The sequence below is a fragment of the Sarcophilus harrisii genome, chromosome 3 (genome assembly GCF_902635505.1).
Source record: "Sarcophilus harrisii chromosome 3, mSarHar1.11, whole genome shotgun sequence".
Taxonomy (NCBI): domain Eukaryota; kingdom Metazoa; phylum Chordata; class Mammalia; order Dasyuromorphia; family Dasyuridae; genus Sarcophilus; species Sarcophilus harrisii.
The window spans coordinates 75,029,071-75,052,408 of NC_045428.1; the positions used below are offsets into that span (position 1 = coordinate 75,029,071).

The following is a 23,338-nucleotide window of genomic DNA, read 5'->3' on the forward strand; positions in this document are numbered from 1 at the left end:
TCTTCCCTAGATGATTCACTTCCTTAATCAGAGTATCTCCAATCAATAAGAATTTATTAAGCAGGCAGTAAAGTGTCTGGGCACTTATTAAATGCCAACAGTATGCCAGATGTTTTGCTGGGTGGTAGATATACATATCCAAAGAATGAAACAATCCCTGTTCTCTTGGAACTTATATTCTAATTCAGAAACAGTATGTTTGTAGAATACATGCAAATAAAAACAAGATAAAATTCAGTTGTCCCCACATTGGTGGGGCTGCATTTATAATGAATAAAATAATCTGTACTCTCAAATAACTTTCATTCTGAGAAATAAATTGTATGAGAAACTCATACAATATATAAAGAAAATAGATACAAATAAATGCAAAGTAAATAGGACATCAAATGGCTTCATGGAGAAAGTAGTGTTCAAGCTATGTCTGGAGAAAAGAGAAAATCCATGAAGTGGAGAGGAGGAGGAACAAGTAGATTCCAAGCTTGGTGAAAGCCAGGGCCAAGGCTCAAAGATAGAAGAGGGCTGAGGGCTCTGCTCCAGAGGACCTTCTAGAGAGAAGGCTACTTTATGTGAATCATGGTGTGGAAGAGGGGCAATAATTACCAGTGAGGTTGGGAAGATAAGTCTGGGTCAACTTTGGTGAGCTGTAAAAGCCAAACAGGAATTTCTGTCTCACCTTAGGGACAGCAGCAAGCCACTTAGATTTTCACATAAGGAAAATGACAACATGGGATTTGTGGAACATGGCCCCTCTGCCAGAGTTATGGAATATGCAGCACAATCTTAAGAGTCAGATTGAGAGGCAAGGGTAGTTATGGTGGCCCAAGTGGCTATTCAACCAAGGATAATGATTCATCCTTAGCACATCTGCTCCAGATGTTGTAGGGAAAAAGTGAAAAGACACCTAGAGAAAGATGGCAGACCTCCCTAGCACAATGAACAATGCAGTAAATACAGTGTCCAACTAGCAGGTCAGGCTGTCAGCCAGTAGACAGTCTTGAAAGTAGAGTCAAGTGCAGTAGGGAAATAATAGCACCTACCTGTCCCCAAAGAAATGGTCACAGAGAGAATGCAGAATGTTTTTTGGTTTTTTTTTTCAGTATCATCAAAGGCACAGGCATGCTGGTCCTAGGAAAAAGCTCTGTTAACTTTGCATATGCTCCTGCTGCCTCCTGGGCAGTTAGCCAATCAGGTCTTAAATACTGCTTCTGGAATCTCTACCTTCCAACCTGGTACCAGTAGTGCTTCCTAAACTAAACTACCATTTCCAGCCTCTAATGGCAGTGACATCTGGGCTGCTACAGACTTGCTTTAGCCAAAAAATCATTATCCTCAGCTAGTAATGAGTTTCTCTACTTAGCTGATTCTCAGAGAGCTAAGATATAGTCCATCCCCAGGCCAAGCCATTACACTGGGTATATGTACACTGGCGTAACCTTCTAGAATCAAGGATCTCAGAGTAATCTGAAAATCCATACCAGAATGAAATGTTGGAGAAGGACTTCAGTAGAAGTAATAATAATATACGGCACATAATTTAGTTTTCTTTGATTTTGGTTATCATGATGAACACTGTTATTGTACTCTGTTGTAATATAGTAATATATTTGGAGGATAGTAAGATGTTTAGCACAATTTACCCCTACATTAAATGGATTCAGACTAATGTGTTTTTTGAATTTAAAACACACACACACACAACTAACTACAAATAACAAAATCTATCTTTTCTGTGATTCTCTCCTGTAGTTTCTCACTATTGTCAGTGTTCCTAATTCTAGTATGCTCTCCATCTAATTTTCTGCTTCAAGTATTCAGTCTGAACTAGGGAAAACCTAAGTTCAAATCTAGCCACGGACACTTAGTAGCTATTTGACCTTATCCAAGTCACTTAATCTCTTTTTGCCTCAGTTTCCTCATCTATAAAATGTGCATAATAATAGTGCTTGTAGCAATTAAATGAGAAAATTTTTGTAAAAGTACATAGCACAGAGCCTGATACATAAGTAGGCACTACATAAATGCTGTCATCATCATCATCATCATCATTTCCCTTGTTAGAATAATGTAAAATTAGTAAATAGCTTTTGAGTAAAGGTCCAAGGGACTCTTGCATGAATAAAGTATATGAGCTTTAACTAATGGATATTGTAGTTTCCGTTTGGCCTACCGAGATGTTTTGTGTAAGGTGGAGGGGCCCCCTACTTTCAGGTGCCTTGCTGTTTTCATAGCTCCTTATTCAGCAACTAAGGAGCCTGTGAAAAGTAAAATGTTACTTTATTTTGGCTTTTGTTATAGAGTTTAATATCACACTGTACAACTTATATTCAAATATTCTATTTAATTTGTAATCTTTAGATTGATTCTCATTTGTACTATTTCATATATAATCTTTTTTTTTTTTTTTTTTTTAATAGCCTTTAATTTACAGGATATATACATGGGTAACTTTACAGCATTAACAATTGCCAAACCTCTTGTTCCAATTTTTCACCTCTTACCCCCCCCACCCCCTCCCCTAAATGGCAGGATGACCAGTAGATGTTAAATATATTAAAATATAACTTAGATACACAATAAGTATACATGACCAAAACATTATTTTGCTATACAAAAAGAATCAGACTCTGAATTATTGTACAATTAGCTTGTGAAGGAAATCAAAGATGCAGGTGTGCATAAATATAGGGACTGGGAATTCAATGTAATGGTTTTTAGTCATCTCCCAGAGTTCTTTTTCTGGGTATAGTTAGTTCAGTTCATTACTGCTCCATTAGAAATGATTTGGTTGATCTTGTTGCTGAGGATGGCCTGATCCATCAGGACTACATATATAATCTTTGATTCTATTTGCTGATGCTTGCTTCAGAAAAATTTCCAATTAATTTTTGAAAATCAGCTTTTATCTTAGTGAAAGGGAAATCTAAAAAGCAAAGAGGAATCTGATAAATTTTTTCATTCATTTGAAAAATTAGTACTACACAGAGCTGTGAGCATTTTTAATAATAAAAATTAGATGGCATAAGATCCTTAACATTTCTCCTTTCCAGATTTTATCTATAATCCTAAAAAAAAACTTTAGCCTAATAATGTTATTTTAGGTCTGTTTATCAGCTGGGTCTTCCTACAATATCAGAAATGGACCTTTGTAAATAACAATCTTTTTTAAAAATGTTTTTTCATATCTATAAGCTATGAGAAGCAGGATATTGGATATAAATGTAAACAGAGCCACAACTAAGAATTCTTTCATATGAAGCTAAAATAATTGGGATGAAAAAAGAAGGAATGGGATTGCTCAAAGGATATCTATGCTGGGAGATGAGGTAATCTGTACCACCAAAGAATCTGGTCTTCATCACCTTAGGGGTTATAGCAGGGAAAGGGGTTTGTGAATGTGGGCTGAGAAAGAAGGAGCTCACTTAGGATTAATTTCCAGTGTCAGGGTGAAAGGTAAGAAACAGATATAATAGTTGCTGTGGAAAGGAAATGTTTCTCCCCAGGGAGAAAGCATAATTTTCCAAATATTAGGATTCTGTGGAAAAGTCTCATTCTTCCCACATTGGTTATAGTTCTTCATTTGACTACATTAAACGTCTGTTATTTCACATGTAAGATTAGTATATGAGGAATAAATTTTTGTCTCATAAAAGGAAAAATATGGAGAAATAATTTCATTTAAAGGCCTATTTTGTTGTATATTAGTTTTTATTGATATCTTCTGTTTCTTACATCACCCAAATATCCTTGCCAATTCCTTTCCCAGAGAGGCACCCTATATTATATATATTTTTAAAGGAAAAAAATATCAGCAAACTGATTAGTGCAATGAAAAAGTTCAAAAATATGTACAGTGTGTAGTACCTGTGCACCTCTTAATCTTCACAAAAGGGTGGTTGTGTCCTCATATCTCCTCATCGAAGTCTTATTTGATCTTTATAATTTTGTTATATTTACTTTTGATTTTTTGTTATGGTTCTTTCCTTTTGCATTATTGTGGTTACTTTGTATATTGTTTTCTTGGTTTATTCTTCATCATTTCATATACATCTTTTTTCCTATGCTTTTCTGCATTCATAATATACATCATTTCTTATATCACAGAATATTCCATTTTATTCATTTACCATACTTTATTAAGCATTCCCCATTTGATGGGCATCTACTTTGTTTCTAATTCTGAGCTATCACAGAAAGTGCTCCTGTAAATATTTTTATACATACAAGGACTTTCATCTTAACAATGGCTTCTTTAGAGTATATGTCTAGTAACCGAGTCTCTGATTGAAAGGATATGTACATTTATTTGCAGAATTCCAAATTGCTTTTCAAAATAGTTATACCATATTATAGCTCCACCAACAATAAATTGATGTGCCTTCCTTTCCACATTTTCTCCAACATTGACTATTGCCATGTTTTGTCATTTTTGCCAATTTGTAAGATATGAGATTGTTTTGATTTGAATTTTTCTTACTATTAGTAATGAAGTAGATTCCTTTATGGTGTTGTGAATATCTTTTGACTACTTATCTATGGGGGAATAGATATTAATAGTCCTATAGATATATAGATATAAATTATATATATATATCATGGCTACTAAACTCTTATCAGAGAAATTTTATAGACTTTTCCCCATTTGATTACTACAATTTATTATGCAAAATACATTAATATTATTAATATAGAAGCTTTTCAATTTCAAGTAATCAAAGTTATTTATTTTATCTTTTCAATTGCTTCTGTTCTTTGTATATGATCTGTTCCTCATCTAATTTTTATATTTCTCTAATTTTAATGTCATATATCCATTTAGAATGTACTATGAATTATGATATAAGGTATTGGTTTAAGCATAATTTGTCCCAGCAGTTTTTATGAAAAAAAAAAGAACTTTCCTCTACATAATTTGTTTTCTACTTTATTAAATACGGAGATATTGGGTTCCACAATTTCTGATTCTCCCTTGTCCAGTCTGTTCCATTGATATACCTAATTTTTTTAAGCCAATACCAGATGACTTTGCTGACTACTGTTTTGTAATATAGTTTGAGGTCTGGAATTACTATCCCTCTTTCATCCCTGGATACTGTTATCATTTCCCTCATTTCCTTTGATATTCTAGATTTTGTGTTTTTCTACTTGATTTATTATTTTTTCAAATTTTATAAACTGTCCCCTGGGCAATTTGATTGGTATAGCATTAAAACTCTTAAATTACATTTGGGTAGTATTACATTGTTATTATATTGGCATTCCTCTAGCTGTTTTCAGTTTCATTAATTTCATTATTTGATTAAGCATTTTGTAATTAATTTTATCTGTTGCGTGTTTTGGAGGATGGAACCCCAGTTATTTTATGTATTTTGTAGTTATTGGGAATGAGATTCCTGTTTCTCTTATTACTTCTTATGTTGTTATTATTTTATTGTGTGTGTATATTATATAAAAATACTGTTGATTTTTAAGGATTTTTTTCATGGCCTGCAACTTTACTAAAGCTATTTATCATTTACCTAGCATCTGCTTATTCTTTGGCATTTTCCAAGTAAACTATCATGTCATCAGCAAGTAGTGATAGTCTTATCTACTGAAATATATTGTTATTGATTTCTGACAGCCATCATATTTTGCTACTGAAAATGATCAAATGTAGAAAGCAATTTGTCTGTATACAGTCACACATTATAATTACCAACATGTAGTGTGTGCTTTGTACTACTTAATAATTTCATTAATTCATTGTGGTAGATGTCATTTAAGCAAATTATATCTTAGAATTCAATGAATAATCATAGTAGTAGTTTCTCTGTGTCCTGCCTATAATACTTTTAGCTTTTAGAATCTTTGTAAGGGATATTTTTTTCCCTTTTTGTCTTAGATACGACTTGAAGAAGTCTTTTAAGTTTTGAGATATTGTGGTGAATACCTTTTGTCCTTTTGTTTACCTCCTAACAAGGTAACCCTGTTGGTCTAATTCAGCACTGATCCTTGTGTCATTATAAACATTACTTAGTAGAGCCAGAAAGACTAATTGAGTTTATAGAATAGTATCATTTTTTTTTTCAGCAGCAGCTTCAAGTAGATTGCATTTTATTTCAGAAAGTGCCATCATCTCTCCCTCCTCAATTTAAATGTGTCTTTCTGTATGTGAATCTCTCTCCATCTGCATGTGCAAAACTAAGAATAAGAGTTGATTTAGATATGGCCCTTTGGTAATGACTGTATCAATTCCAATCAGATTAACCATCCTTTCATTTTTTGGAGAGCTGGAGTAGCTCTCATTGGGGTGATTTCAAAAAAATTGTGAGCTTTGGTAGAGCAGCGAATAGTTTTTAGTCACCTTAGCAGCAGCCAGCAAACTTTGCTTCTAGTGCTTAATAATAATAATATTAGTAACAATAATAATAGCTGGCATGTATATAATGAGGTTTATAAAATACTTATGTTAACTCATTTGCTCCTCACAATATCCCTGTGAGGTAGGGACTACATTTTTATTGATTTTTTTTTATATATACATGAGAAGAATGAGATACAGAACAGTTAAGTCACATGCTGAGGATCACACAACTAGTGTCTAAAATAGAATTTAAAGTTAGACCTTCTTGATTGTAAGTCTCAATTTCTCCATTAGGCCACATAGCTGCCTTGTGTGTACATACGTGTTTTTAATTGACTTGAATATGGCAGCATTCCTCACCCCAAAATGAAGAGAAATGACCAGGTGCTTTCTTGAAAAAATCGACACATCTTTGTATATACATAATGAACACTCGTTCTACTTTACAATAGATTTTGTCTTAATCACTCAAGTTTTAATTTATATAAATTGCTATAAAACATACTGTAAATATTTAATTCTCATTCTACAAATGAAAGAACTGAGGCTTAAAAGTGAAATAACTTGGTCAGGGGAACACAGCTATATAATCGCAGAGCCAGGACATCATTCTAGGTTCTCAGACTTTTTCTAGCACATGTTGTCTTTGGGGCCACATTTAAATTCATTTGTAAACCATTGGGATTTTTTTTTTTTTAATTCATTCAAGGTGCTTCAAAAATTTCCAATTTTGTTAGGGAGATTTAAACCTATTTCTGAGTCACTCTGATAATTACCAACATTATTTTTTTGATGTGGATTCTAATAAGAGCTAGAAGTACCAAGTGTTAAATAAACCATGGTTTTCATTTGAATATTAATCAAAATTTATAAGACTTTAATATTTGATCTGCTGCTTCCATTGTTGTCAAGTTTAGCAAACAGGACTTTACTGGGGGAAAAAAAAAGTTTGCACTGAAACCAAGGGAAGAGTCTGGTTGGAAGTGATAGGGGAAAAAAAGCAAGCACATTAATCCCGAGTATGTTGTTTTCCAGGTATCTAAGCAAGCCAAAGAGTTTCTAGAGTATGTGTATGAGGAGCCGTTGATTGATATCCAACAGGAAAATCCCATGTTGTACAGACATGTTGAGCCACTGGCAACTGTTGTCCGTTTAAGGCAGCAACTGAAGTCTCTCCGAGCCTATTTGTTCAGCTGCCGAGCTGCTGTAGCTGAGGATCTTCGCAGAAGGTAAGCCCTGTGTCAAGCATCTCTCTAATTTGTTTTCTCTCCCTTCTCTTGAGGGGGTGAGCCTCAATCAGTTCTACAGTTTCTACCAAAGATTCTCCACCCGTCATTCCCCAACTCTCCAGATTAATCATAGGCTTTTCACTATTGGGTTCTTTTTATCTGATTGAGCTAAAAGCAATGAAACTAGCCAAATATATAGAATTGAATATTGTAGGCAGTACACAAACAGGAAAGCATACTTGAAATCTACCTTCTTAAAAATCATGAAAAAGATTTTTTGCATTAAACATAGATGCAATATTTTATGTTTTGCCAAATTATAATTTCCATTTATTTTTAGATTAAAAACAATAAATTATTTCAAAAACAAATTATTGAAATCCAGTAAGAAGGAAAAAACCCATAAGAAAATTCAGTGATATAACCAAGATGGCAAAGTTGGGGTTAGAACCTATTACCCAAGAATTTCCAATCCCTAAAATGTCCTGTAATGATAATTATACCATTGAAATAGAATGATTTTCCATATGTACTTGGCTGTGAAAGTTTTCAGAAACCCCCAGACATCAAAGCGCAATTCCAGGTATAAAGGGCATTGCTGACAATATAGTCTGGCCTTATGGGGAACACCTCATCTATGTCTCTTTTTAAATATGCATCCTACACATAAACTTTAATAGCCTTAATAACCTTTTTGGTATGTTTTCTTTTGGTTAGAATTTGCCAAATCAGGGGCACCCATTTAAATTAAAACAGGAGGATTCTCAAGCAGGATGACTAAGAGTTCTTAAATTATTCCAGAAGTGCAGTGGTTTACCATCATGTACTAGACCTTGTTGCCAGACCACCGGGTAAGAAAGGGTAAGCCTGGAGAGAATACACTCCTTTAGCTGGGTGAATGAAGATCTGAAAGTAGCCCTCTTTTTTCTTGCTCTTCATTTATCTTCTGGATATTCTAATGTCTGTCTAGACAAACCACTGGAAAATTGGACAAATGGTCTGTAGCCCACTTGCCTACTCACATTTCTGGAGAAGCATTTGGTGGAATCAGCCAGTAAGCGATACCTACATTTTGTCCCCAAATGTATTGCAAAACAAGAATTGGAACAAATTCTCAAAAGTTCCACATCCAGAAATCTAATCCCAGACATTACTATCAAAGACCTGGCATCAGAGAAATATACCTAGAATTGGCTTAATTCCTATAAATGTATATATTGTGCCGTAAGATGGCTAGAATGCAAGGTTGTCACTTAAGGAATTCTAAGGGGCACTGAAGAAGAAAAAATTAATAGATGTCCATGATTCACTTGAAGTAGTCTGTCATTAAAGATTCCCATTGCTTATACTGTCTGGTTATTGGTGCTATTGGGGGTTACCATTTCTCTCTATACAAAGGTGATACTCTTTAGGCCTTCTTGGTTCTCTTAAATGACTTTGACATGAGATCTTGCAGTAAGGATGCTTAAAATGCTCTCTGAAGCATCCAGACTTCCAGAAATCCAGAAGCATACAGTAGTCTCTATTTTTACAAAAGTAACTCTAGATTTAGAGAGGAATTCCTTATTGCCAAAGGCTATTTCATTTGAATCTCTCATTTTAGCATAAAAACTTACACTTATGCTTTCAAGATTAGTCAGCAACACCCTTTGAAAAAAATAAGGTAATTCAAAATGAACATGCAATTTACTTCTTTATATCGCAGACATAAGAAGCTTCTATAACTAGATGAATCACATCACAACTCTTGAATGTTTCTGACTCCTTGTTAGAAATTTAAAATGTTTTAGGAAACAGAGGCTGAAGGTTATAGTAGAGAGGGTGAGAGACGAGAGGAAATCCAGTTCTTATCTAATTGTAAAAGACATTCTTTTTCTGCCTTGTCTTTACCTTCATATATGAGTAGCTATTAATCTCAAGCAAGTGAGCCCAACACAGTGAAGAACTGTCAGCACTATATAAACAGAATAAAACAAACTGTTAATATTGCTGTCAGGAGAAAACCAAAAACAGCTTGATAAATTGGGTTGGCACTTTACTTCTCAGGGGTCTGCATTGGTCACCTTCCTTATTAGGGAACCAGCAGATTGCTTTGTGCCTTTAATTAATATTATAGTTTTCATCATTCTTGTTGTTGTTGCTATTAAATTGATGCCTTATTCTTGAACCCAAATGTCAACATTCTCAAATTACAATTAATATAAAAGTAGTTGGTATCTTACATGAAACCTAAAATGTTTACAGAACTGACAACTCATTGTTTCTGAGGTATCCCAGATGGCTATACAACTAAATTAATTCAGGACCTAGTAGACTGTTCAGAGCAAGGATTATTTATAACGGCTGCCACATGGAGGTGCAAGAAAAACTCTATTGTAAACTTTGGCATCCAGTAGAAAAAACAGGATACATCCAGACTCTAAGCTTTGGAGACTCTTTTGAGTGAAACCCACGGAAAAACTAGCAGTGGCAAGAACCAGCAATTTTAAAGTAGACAGTCACTGTTCCCTGGTCCACTGCTATCAGCAGATGAAGCATGACCAGTGACGAGTATTTTTGGTGATAGAGATAGAGGCTTGGGGAAGGATATCCTATATTTATAGGAGTAGCAGAAAACTTAAAATCCAATCATTGCACTGGACCTTGCTTTGTGGGTATTCTTCCTTTGTCTTTCTTGACTCTGTTTTCTCCCTCTCCAGGGATTACATTCTCAATATCAACATGTTCAGGTTTTCTCATACGAAGAAAAAGTCTTTCCTTAAATTGCCATGCTATCCCTCTTCTTACTTTATAAAGATATGTGTATATGGGGTTCTTGGTATGAACTAGATGACCTCCGAGATCCTTTCCAAGGTCAACAATCTGTCAGTTTTCAAAAGAACATTTTTTTTTTATCTTTTTCCTCTTCCATCTCCATATTCATTGCTTAATTCCTTCTAAACTGGCTTTTGAGTCTTCCATTTTATTGAAACTGTTCTTTTCAAGATCTCTTAATCATAAAATATAGTTAATTGAGTTTTCATATTCTTCATTCCCCTTGATTTCTCTGCAGCTTTTAATATAGTTAACTGCCCTTTTCTTCTTAAAACTCTTCTTCCTTGCCTTCAGTGCCACTACATTGTCCCATTTTCTCCTCTCTTTTCACCTCTTCTTCAAGCTTCTGAAATGTGGGGGTGCTCCAATCAAGTTTCAGTCTCTTCTTCTAGGTGGCAGTTAAATTGGCACAGCACTTAGCATCATGAGTTCAAATCCAGATACTCACTAACTATGTAATATGTTGACTTTGTGAATCCTCTGAAAGGATCTTAGGTCCTATACTTTGAGAATGGCCAAAATCTATTTCTCTGATTTTAAAGAAATGGAACTGAGACCCAGCTACAGTAAATGACTTCTCCACTGGTCACACGGGTAATGAAGAATAGAGACAGGGTATAAACTTACCTATTTGGGGGTCTATGTCTCCAGATCCAGACTTAATAAACTATATGATAAGTCTTTTGTCGCCAAACCCTCACTTTGTTCTCTGTAAGGATGACCATTGGCAAGGCTGCTACAGCTCATTTAACATTAGTTAACTAATAATGGCATTCACTGTCCTGCAACTATCCACTCAGAGTGGATAGAGTTCAGGGCCTGGAGTCTAGAAGACTCATCATCCTGAGTTCAAATTCAGCCTCAGACACTTAACAGCTATATGACCCTGGGCAAATCACTTAGTCCTGTTTGCCTCAGTTCCCTCATCTATAAAATGAGCTGGAGAAGGAAATAGCGAATCCCTCCAGTGTCTTTGCCAAGAAATCTCCAAATGGGATCACAAACAGCAGTTGGCATTTGAACTTTAATTATAACAGCTAAACTCTGTAGTCACCAGAGAAGCCAGAAACTGTTAAATTAGGTTTACTTATCTTCTTTGATTTTTTTTTAACAGACAACAATGTTCTTCAAAATCTGTTCCCAGATTTCCTTTTCCCATTCTCCCTCTCAGATGTTTACCTAAACTGCAGTTTTCAAATGATTTAAACTACACCAATTCCTTGTGCAGTAGCTTTTTCCCTCTCTTTCTTTGCTCCTTAAATCTTAAACAACAAATAGAATGTCTTTGTCACTGCCTTGTTGATAAACTGAACCACATTATACTAATTACTCCAGAAAAGCAGTGCTTCCCTTCCCCACTTAGCAGTGGGCTACCCACAACAAGGATCTAAGAACTACACTCAAAGGAAAATAGCACACAAATTCAGAGATTAATAAGCTAGAATGGAGAACCTTGGAAAAGCCAAGTACTGCTTTTTATAGTGTATATTAATGTAAAATATGAAAAGGGAGGGGGGAATATTGAATAGTGGCAGGATTAAAACATTACTTTTTAAAATTATATTTTGCTTATGTCGTTTTCTCTTTGTCAACAGAAGCAGCAGAAGGAGAGAAACAGGTGTATAGTCGATAGAAAAAGCTTTCTTTGAAGCCAGAAAGATCTAGATTCAAGTCCCACCAAAGATGCATACTAGATATGTGACTCTGAGCAAATCCTTTAAACCATTCAGAGTTTAGGGCCAAAATCATCAAACTCCTGGCTCACCAATGTAAGTCAAAATTCCCAAGTGTCACTCTAAACTTATTAAATTAAGAAAAATTAGTAAACATTTAACAAAAATAAATAAAAATGTAGTAAAACATTGATTATGTAAATTTGTGATCTTCTAAGTCAGTATGCAGGCCACAAGAATATGTTCTCTATTTGAGTTGATACTACTGTTAGGCAAGTCTCTAAGTAGAAGAGAAAGTGCCAAACTACATTGGAAGAGGTAATTACTTCACCAGAGAGTTCTCCATGCTAATGAAATTGTAAATCCAAAAGCCTATATCCACTTTTTAAAGAAAATTTGAGAGACTTTTTAAGTAGGAAAATTTTCTTGGAAAATTTGAGCCAGACTATACCAAAAAGAAGTTTGTCATTTATTTTTTAAACACAGCAAAGAATACTAGAAACCTAGACTATTTGCAAACTATTTCCACTGGCCAGACTGCATGTTGTTGTGAAGAGACTTAACAACAATTTCCAAATGAAAGCGTTAGAGAGTCTTTTATTATACTCTCTCTGTATCTGTCTCTTGGACTAGACATAATATCTCACGCAATTTGTTCACTTTTTCTGACGATAAGATTAGCAAAATAAGATATTGAAAGAAATGATTCAGCCTTGTTTCTTCCATTCCATATAGGTTGCTGTAGAAATACCCCTCTTTGATTGAAAATTGTTTTTCCATTAGCCGAGAGGATGACTAGGAGTCTTAGTTCTTTCCACATCTAGCCTAATGTAACCATTTCAAGAAGACCTTGCAGCAAACATCAAGAACACCAAATTATACCTGCTAGGGAAGCACCTCACGGTGTTATTTGCTTATTTGAGTCGCTGTGTGTGTCTTACAGGGGAAAGAGAGTGTCACACTCGAGCCCAATAAATACGACCTAAGTGTGTGAAACACACACTTAGGAAGCTCAGTACAACATGGAGAAATGGTTTTCCATTTTAAATTACTCTTCACCTACTTCTATCCATTCCTTTCTTTTGATTCCTTTCCTTTTAGAGGTAGAATCTTTAGATTTGTACATATGTGTGTTTTACTTGTCTTTTATTGAAATTTCTTCAAGGATCTGAGATATTTTGGTCACAGACTTCTTTTGAAAACAGATTTTTTTTTTAATACCATTTTTATAATAATTTTTTATTTTTCATATACATGCAAAGACATTCACTCTTGCAAAACCTAGTGTTTCAAATTTTTTCTCCCTTCCTTTCCCCCATCTCCCTCCCCTAGACAGCAAGTAATCCAATATAGGTTAAACATATGCAATTCTTCTAAATATATTTCCACAATTATCACGTTGCAAAAGAAAAACCATGTCAAAAGGGAAAAAATGAGAAACTAAAAAAAAGCAACCAAACAACAACAATGTTGTGACCCACATTCAGTCTCCATAGTCCTCTCTCTGGATACAGATGGCTTTCTCCATCACAAGACCATTGGTTTGGCTTGAATTACCTCATTGTTGAAAAGAGCCAAGTCCATCACAGTTGATCATCACACAATCTTCTTGTTACTGTGTACAATGTTCTCTTGGTTCTACTCACTTCACTTAACATTAGTTCATGTAAGTCTCTCCAGGCCTCTCTGAAATCATCCTGCATTGATCATTTATTATAGAACAGTAATATTCCACAACATTCATGATACCATAACTTATTCAGCCATTCCCCAACTGATGAGCGTCCACTCAGTTTCCAGTTCCTTACCACTACAAAAAGGGCTGTTACAAACATTTTTGCACAGGTGAGTTATTTTCCCTCTTTTGTGATCTCTTTGGAAATACAGATTCAGTAGAGACAGGGCTATATCAAAGGGTATGCACAGTTTGATAGTGCTCTGGGCAGACTTCCAAATTGTTTTCCAGAACAATTAATTGGATCGTTCACAACTCTATTAACAATGTATTAGTGTCCTAGTTTTCCCACATCCCCTCCAATATTTATCATCAACTTTTCCTGTTATTTTAGCTAATCTGAGAGATATGAAGTGGTACCTCAGAGTTGTCTTAATTTGCATTTCTCAAATAAATAATGATTTAGAGAACTTTTTTTTCACATGATTAGAAATAGCTTTAATTTCTTCATTGGAAAATTGTCTGTTCCTATCTTTTGACCACTTATCACTTAAAAAATTTTATAAATGAGGCCTTTATCAGAAACCTTGAATGTATTACCATTTATTTTCAGTAATCAGACATGTTAGATAAGGACATCACCCTAGAGGAGGTGTGATTTGGCCCTAAAAATTATGTAATCACCCAATCATAGGTGGGAAGACAGGTTTATAGAATCATATATTTTAGAATAGAAAGGTATGGTAAAGGCTGTTGAATGTAGTTCCCTCATTTTATGGATACAGGAATTGGTTAAGTGACTTTCTCAGGATCACACAGCTGGTAATAAGTGTCTAGGCAAGATTTGAACTCGGGTATTCCTGACACCAAGTTGGGCACTCTATCTATTTTACCATCTCATTAGGCTTGCCTTCCCTGAGCTAGCCACTCGTGACTCCAGTACAGTCACCTCTCTCCTTACCTCCCAACATCCTCTCAGGTCGTTGTTCATCTCCTTCCCACTTCTGAGCCAGCCATTGGCCCTCAGGTCCCTCATAAACCCACTGCGACTGTCAAGGTACCATTGAGAACATTCTGGACCTGCCCCCCAAATCAGCTTGTGACCACACAGGTGCTACAGCAATCTGGGCTCCAGGTCCTGGCAGTGACCAGAGGGACTCCCTTTCCTCCTTTTGGTTCTAGCTGGGACCTGGGGCAAGCAGGTAGAAGTGGACCAAAGATATCTTCACCTCACATCTCTTTGCAGCCTTCCATGTTGGTGTCTAGGCTACCAGCCTCTCGAGTCACTCTGTGTCTCCTCATTTCATTGTCATCTTTGACCCTTTACTCTCCTTTGCACTTCATCCACAAAGCACTGCCTCCCTAGTTCTCCCATCTGCCCCTTTTCTGGCTTAACCACCCTCCATCAGGTTCTCCTTACTTTTCACCTGAATGACTGTTGCAATCTCCTTCCCACTGCAACCCATTCTGCCACATGGGTTTTCCTAAAGTTCAAAGGAGTCCAGGGACTCGACTATTATTGCATTTTTATAGAATTCTTTGTCATTTCTGTTTTTGTATATTTTATAATGTATATAATTATGATTACAGTTGTATGTGTATGTAATTTCTAAATAAGTAAATTTGCATATGGAAGGGCTTTGCTTAAAATTTTCTTTAGGATAGAAGTTCCTGATCAAAAGTTTATTAACTACTACTCTAAAGGAAATTGAGTCTTAAAGAAACATCAGCAGCATCCAATCTTAAAAACCACTGCCTTAAAAACATGACATAGTTATTTTTATTTCTTATAGATGTTTGATACTGGCAGAAGTTAAGTTGAAGACTTCTAAGATCACATAGGCTAAGTGCTGATAAGTTTGACATAGTATCAATGTGGTAAAATGGAATGAAGTCTTATCCTTTCTTGGCTTTGATTTCAGACTTAGTTATCTCTGTGTTTTTGACACAAGGCACCTGCTGAATAATAAAGAGACTCAGTCTCATGTGTGGCCTTTTTTTCCCCACTTAATTTTCATTTTTCCTCCCAAGTCATTATAGCAATTGGGAAATGAAGTCTTGCTTGCCTCCACAGTAGGTCATGGAGTTCTGAAGATGATGAAATGGAAATCACATGTGAAATGGTATTGCCAGCCTAATTTTATGAGGCCATAGCAGTTTCCCTTTGGTACAAAAGAACTGGATGGTGCCACCTGCTAACTAACTCAATTTTCCTAGTTTGGCAGGGGAGTTACAGTTTTTACAGCTTATTACATCTCTTCTTTGACTTGAGTGTCAGATCTGAATAGATTACTTTGCAATGTCTTCAGTATTGCTGTTGGTATAACTGTCTGTTGGAGGAATAGTGCTCAAACACATTATAAATGGACTTTTAGAACCCAAAGATCAATTATTATATAGAAAGTAATCAGCAAAGCAGTACAACCTGCTTAGGGCATAAGTACCACTCACCTGCAGCAAGGATACTATTTGCTAGAAGGTAATAAAGGAGGTAACATTTATATTTGGCTCTGGCATAGTATCCCAGGGCACAAAGGAAATTATTACTTCTATATTTTTCTTTCAATGGAAAGCACAGCATTGTAATTTTTTTATTTGAAAAAGTTGATGTTATAGGAGAAATTATTTAAAGGACCCAGAAAAAGCAGATTGCTTAAGATTGTCTTAAGATGGTATGAATTTAGTTGTAAGATTTGGGGTCTCTGACTTGTTTTCTGGTGTTTTTTGAACCTTAAAGTTTTTATACATAACTAAACATCTTTTCTTGTGTGAATTCAAGGGAAAGTGGACATGAAATTTGAGCCATGTGAGGAGGTGGCAACAAGAAGCTTTTTTTTCGATAGAATTTGCCCCCAATTTCCCTGTAAGTCCTCCTAGTGATGAGGAATTTATCTGTCATTTTTTTGTGTGCTGTGTGGTATAGGAACCTTAGATACTAATGGAAGCTTACAACAGATTATTTTTATAGCATCAAGAGCCTTCCTTATAGACTTGGGATCTTTCCACAACCAATCTTCCCACCCCATTTGTACTTTAGCACTCCAGTCAAATATTTAATAAGTTACAGTCTAAGTCTAATTATTACTTAGGTAGCCCAGTTATAAATCAGCAGGAAAGTTGTTACTGATCAGTTTTCTAAGCTCTGTTATCAAGTCTTTTTTTTTTTTTTTTAAACTTTATGCTTCCTTTGCTAATATCCTATTTAAAGTTTTTTGAGGAACATTAGAAGCAATCTTGCAGATTCAGTATGACTTGAAAAGAGAAGACATTGTCAAAAATCATAAAAACATCCTACTGGCAGGGACTTGGAAAAGTAATCTTATTCCTACTTCTGTTTTCAAGTAGCCCAAAATCATCCTAGACACATGAGAATCGTTTCTTCCCCTTGCCCTCCTCCTTTAAATAGCAGTCTCCTCTAATACTTGGTATCATAATATTCCCTAGTATTCATTTTGGCATCTAACACCTCTCACAGTCAGGATATTTTTCCTCATATCTGATTTCACAAACTAAGCAGTACCTAATTACCACTAGCATGCTGCTACTTCTAGCTTCGGTAAATTAGAAGAGTTGGTTATTATCTGTATATAAGCCTTTTTTATACTTTAAAACTGTTATTAAGTATCCTGATCACCTTCTTTTTTCCAAGCATAATGGTCCTTGATCATCAACCTTTCCAGAGATTTATTTTCCAGTCCTAATTAATTCAATCAGCACTTATTACTCATCTCATAGAAATCATAGTAATAGACTCTAGAATAATTCAGAAAGAAATCATAGGCCCGATTCCTCCTCTCAGAACCTATGGTCTAAAAGGAGAAGCAGTAGAAATACATATATGAAACCTGTTTATAGGTGTTCTAGAATAGAAACAATACCATACCTGGAGCAGCTAGGTGGCACAGTAGACAGAATGCCAGATCTGAAGTCAGGAAAACTCATCTTTCTGAGTTCAAATGTGGCCTTAGACACTTATTAGCTGTGTGACCCTGAACAAGTCATTTAACCCTGTTTGCCACAGTTCCTCATCTGTAAAATGAACCGGGGAAGAAAATGGCAAACTATTCTAGTATCTTTGTTAAGAAAACCCTAAATGGAGTCTTAAAAGTGATCTAAAATATTCATTAAGTTATTCAACATCATAAAAGCTGTTCATTTGGTATATATGCTTGCACTGCTGAAGTACCTACTCTAAGAAATCATATTTCTTCTTCATATACATAAAAAGAGAGAGAATGTATGGATAGCGAGATGGTGCAGTGGATAGAGCACCAGCCCTAGAATCTGAAGGACCTTAGTTCAAATCCAGCCCCAGCTCAGACACTTAACATATCCTAGCTTTGTGACCCTGGGCAAATCTTGTTCAGAAAGAAAGTGAGGGGGAGAGGGAGGAAGGAAAGAGAGGAGGAGGGAGAGAAGGGATGAGAGGGGTAGAAGTGGGGAGGGAAAGAGGAAAGAGGAAGGGAGAGGGAGAAAGAAGGGGAAGGGTACAAGAAGAGAAGGGGAAAGGGAAGGGAGAGTAGAGTGTATATGTACAGATATATAGAAAAAGCCGTTGTGGTTTCTGTTTGAGGTGGGATAGATAGTAGAGTTTTCCCTTCCCTTCAGTGTTGCTAAAATACTCTTGCTTTTTTTCTATCATTACAGTTGACCTTTAAGCATGGGGTTGCTTAGTCCTAATCTTTTTAGCTCTGTGCCAGCCTTCCATATTTTTGTCATCTGCACTATACCAGGTTAAGTTGAGGTCATGTTCACTTGTCTTAACTTGGGATGCTCTTTGCTCTCCCTGATATGGGTGATGGGAAAGCAAAATTGTGATTATTGCTATGTTTTCCCCTCCTAGCAGCTTCTTAATTTTCTGTATCAATGAAAAAATTAAAAATTAGAGACACAAGTGGTTGTTAATAGTTTGAAATATTTCTTTTAAGAACTTTCCAGGGGCAGCCAGGTGGTATAGTAGATAGCTATAGCTCTAGCAGGCCTAGTATTAGAAAGATGTGAATCCAGCCTCAGGCACTTGAACTGTACTAGTTGTGTGACTCTGGGCAAGTTATTAACCCTAATTGCCTCATTAAAAAAAGTGAATTGTCCAGTCCTTACACCACTTATCTACTAGAGAGTGGCATTTTTTTTAAGTCTAGTTAGTTATATATTTATCTTGAATATCAGACCTTTATCTGAGAAATATAATATAAAGATTTTTTGTAATGTTCTCTAAAATATAATGTTCTCTGTGAGCAGGTTTCTTGGGGAGCTTCTGGGAGCAGTCTTCCTTTCAGTTCAGTGTAATAATCATCCCAAATGAAGCCAAGAGTTAAAAGTACAAATCCTTTATTTTCTCTTCCAAATATTATCTCCTTCTTGGGCCCGGTTAGCTTTCTTAGAGGCCTATCTCTCTCCTTAGTTCTGAGAGCTCTTACCGCTAATTCTTTGCCTCTGCCAGCTTCAGTCACCAGCCAGCACAAAGGTGGAAAATGGAATGAATCTGTCTCCTTTCCCAAGAGCTTCTAGTGGGCTTCTCTCCTTTGGCCCTAAGAACTCCTCCTTATATATGCTCTCTTAAAGGGGCGAATCTTGTGGAATTATAGTTAAGTACTAACTACATGTAAATTAGAGAATCATTATGTCATCAATTTCACTGACTTGGAACCTTGTAAGAATCTAACAATTTTTTTCCCTATTTGATTGTTTCTCTTCCTATCCTTGTTGCATCAGTTTTATTTGTACAATTTTTTTCAGTTTCACATAATCAGAGTTATCTATTTTATCTTTTGTAATTTTGTCTATCCCTTGTTTGATTAAGAACATATTTCTTACCAGCTACGAAAGGTATATGATCAGCAGATGATATATTCCATTCTTATTTTTTTATGGTATGATCCTTAATACTAAGGTCATAATATTCCTTTTGAATTTATTGTGGAATATGTTTAAGAAATTGTCCTAAGCTGGTGTCTGCTGGATTGCTTTCCGGTTTTCCCCAGTTGTTTTTGTCAAAAAGAAAGTTCTTTTCTAAATAATGTATTTATTTTACAGTTTGTCAAACCCAGAATCGTTGAGTTCTGTTGCTTGATTCTCCCTTGTCTAGTAATTTCCATTGATCTAGCTTGGTATTTGTATTTGTATTCCACCACTACCAAATGGTTTGGATGACTGCAGTACTATATTCCTGTATCTCTAACATTTTCCATTGTTTCTCATGATATTATAATGGGTTTTTTTTCCCATTATTATTTTATCTACATTCATAGTCTTAGTGTATAGCATTAAAATGGTAAATTGACTTTGGTAATATTCATCATTATTACATTGGTACAGTCTAGCCATTAGTACTGATATTTCTGTAGCTTTTTAATTATTCTTGATTTCTTTAAGAAACATTTATATATTTATTTATAATTGGTTGCATACATGTATTTTGTGTATTTCAGTAGATTGATCTCTTAAGTACTATATATATATTTTGTGGTTACTTAGAAAGGTATTTCTCTTTATATTATTGCCTCTTGAATTCTGTTACTGTTATATAAAAATGTAGTTTATTATTGGGAGTTTATTTTGTAACCTTCACTTTGTTCACACAATTAATCATCATCATTTATCAGAGATACAGGACAACTCATTAATGAAAAGTTCATTAGCTATGTTCCACCAGTATTAGTAGTATCTCTAGGGGGGAAAAAAAAAAAACCTAGTTTTGTGGGATTTTAGAGAGTTCCAAGAAAAATTAAGACTTAAGACTTCACCAATAATCACTCATACTGTTTTCCTTTTTTTCAGAATTTTCCCCAGAGAATACCTCCTTCAACAGATCCATCTGTACTCTCTTGCGGACCTACAGCAGGTAAATTATCTTAGAGGGATTTCCTGGGTCAAATGCTCCCAAATTCCATTTCCTGCCAGCTTATGATAAAACAGTTATTTAAGAAAGCAAGAGGATTACTTACTATACCCTTCCTTGGAGAGAAGGTCCTAAGTGTCCCTCCCACCCTCAGCACTGCTCAGGCCAACTCATTGACATACTAGTATTACAACATTGCTTTGCTCCTCTTACTCCCCTGTTTCAGAATCTTCCAAGACTTCTCCTTCCTGCCCATTTGGATAATACATAGACTTCCAAAATTTGATCCATATTTACCTTTATAACTTTACCTTCTAGTACTACCTACATGAAGCCTTCACTACCCCCAGACTTGAATGCCCATTCTAGCATACACATGCCCTATCTATACTGTCAGCCCTCACTAGCTTTGTTCAATCCATTTCTACCATCTCCAGTTGAAAAATCATACCACTCTCAAGAACCAGAGAAGATTGCCAACTTCTGCTAGCCCCTGAATTCCTACTGAATTTACTATCCCTTCTAGTCATTGAACATTTCTTTTTTTGCTTGATCTTAAAAATTTTTTTAATAGATAAGTACTTTACCCACCCACATAAATAACCACATAATCTTTAAGAATCATTCCATATAGTAAACATGTATTAAGTACCTATTACACAAGGTATTCTATTAGGCTTGGGAATACAAGTTTAAAAGCCAACTGGGCCCTATACTCAAAGAACTTAGATTATCCTCAGGGTATTAGGACCTGTCATCATAAATAGACGCGCGTGCGCGTGTGAGTGTGTGTGTGTGTGTGTGTGTGTAACCCAATTAGTATCTGGCATAATGTCTTATTATACACAATAGGTTTTCTGCAAATATTGAGGTGGTTGGTAAGGATTCTTTTGATTTTCCTATTTGGAGTAAGCAAAGATTCTTTGAAGCTGTTTGAAGGGAATCAGCTTTATGTAGCATAGAAATAAAGATATCTTCATTGATGGCAGACAGAAACCCAGCAAGGATATCTAGACTCTGCTATTTAGGAAATGATAGCCATTATATTTGTTTTATCATGCAACTGAAGAGTAATCCTTAGTATAGAGAAAAAGAAAAGCATTTGTAATTTGTTTTTCTGTCCAGGTGATTCCCAGGGAAATAATCACAGTTACAATGCTCATATATATTTTTACTTATTTTGTTTATATACCTGCTCATGGTATATGAGGATATAGTACCTCTTAAAGTACTTTTTAAAGGAATTAACTTTTAAAGCCCCTAAGTGATGTGATACTTGGAAATTACTTGGAAAAGATCCACAGAGTGAGTTTTCTTTAAAGAAGTTTTTCAAAACCAAGTTTTGTTATCAGATAAAATAGCCAAAATAGGAGTAATTCTACTTTAATGTTAAAATGACTGTTATAGCATCTTGCAGAAGTCCATTTTTATAAGACTATTCTGTGTCCTGCTGCTACTTTTTTAATAATCCACCCATTAGATAGCAAGCAGCTTAAATCAGAAGCAGCAGTCAGTCACCTTGGTAGACCCAGACCATTAGCCCCCAGAGCCTTTAAGCTGTTTAATCAGTTCTCAGCCTTAGTGGTAAAGTGATAGAGGCAATCAACAGCTTATCAAACTCCCTGTTGTAGGGGAAAGACAAGAGTCACAAGGCTTCATTGGGTTTGACAGCTTTTTCTAACCTGTTTCTTTGTGCTTGTCTTTATGTGATCTCCAAATTTACCATATTTAGAAGTTTAATTCAATTACTACTCCTGCTAGAAGGGTATTAAATTGGATTTAGCTTTTGATCTCTACACATCCTATTAGTACTGAAAGGTTTCTTCTACAACCTCCTTAAGAATAAATTTTAGTCATATTGTCTCTTTAAAAAAAAAAAAGTATATGTTGAAAGAGAAAGAAAATTTCTTTCCAAGAAAGAAAATAGACTGCTACATTGCTGGAAGGCTCATGGGTGCTAGAAAAGGACATCCTGTAAATTGACTCTAACCCCTCAAATGTGCTTTGCCATTTTAGCTGCTGTCTGGTGTTTCATGGTTTATTTGATAATACTTAATATAATAATTAATATAATTATATAATATTATAATTATATATTAATATAATAATCTTCTAAAATAATACAGTGGAGGGAACATGCATGTTTCTATAAAGTTATCTGGAAAGAAAATTTTTATTTTGTAAATTTCATTTTATTTTTGACTTCTATTATAAAACCCAAGATACAAACCTCTAAGAGGGAATTTGTTCTTGTATTCTTCAACAAACGTTTATCGTGAATAAAGAAATACACTGTTCAGGTAAAATAGAGTCCTTACTTATAGTAGAAATAAGATAATTAAGTCGGATTAGGCATTTAAGTGTCTTTTAAGTGTGTGGTAGGTGTGGGAGGTGGGGTGGAGGTATATGATAAATTAAAGATAATCACCAAGGCAAGACATTGATATAAAGGGGAATTACAAAAGACTTCTTATGAAGGTGAGGTTTTAACTAGGTTTTGAAGGGAGCCAGATGTCAGGAGGGAGAGAATTCTGGTCATGGAGTCCAGCCAGTGAAAATGCGCAGCACAAGGAGATAGTCTTGTGTGAGGAACAGCAAAGAGACCAATATCACCAGATTATGGAACACATAGGGTTAGGGAATAAAGTATAAGAAATGAAGGTAGGAAGGAGTCAGTTTAGGAAGGGCTTTGAACACTACACTGAGGATTTTATGAGTCCTCGAAGTCATAGGGAGCCACTAGAATTTGTTGAATAAGGG

General features: G+C 35.3%; 1 protein-coding gene across 5 annotated transcripts in view; it reads left to right on the forward strand.

Moving 5' to 3' along the window:
* Nucleotides 1-23,338, forward strand: part of PLEKHM3 (pleckstrin homology domain containing M3) — a 180,581-nt gene that overhangs the window by 77,873 nt on the left and 79,370 nt on the right. For 2 of the 5 annotated variants that reach the window (XM_031958191.1, XM_031958190.1), the window contains 2 exons: nucleotides 7,382-7,575; nucleotides 20,518-20,581. In XM_031958191.1, coding sequence (XP_031814051.1) covers nucleotides 7,382-7,575; nucleotides 20,518-20,581 — 258 coding nt within the window. Of the gene's footprint in view, nucleotides 1-7,381; nucleotides 7,576-8,292; nucleotides 11,267-11,984; nucleotides 12,159-20,517; nucleotides 20,582-23,338 lie in introns of those variants that run through there. The other 3 variants (XR_004232799.1, XR_004232800.1, XM_031958192.1) reach the window with 3 other exon arrangements.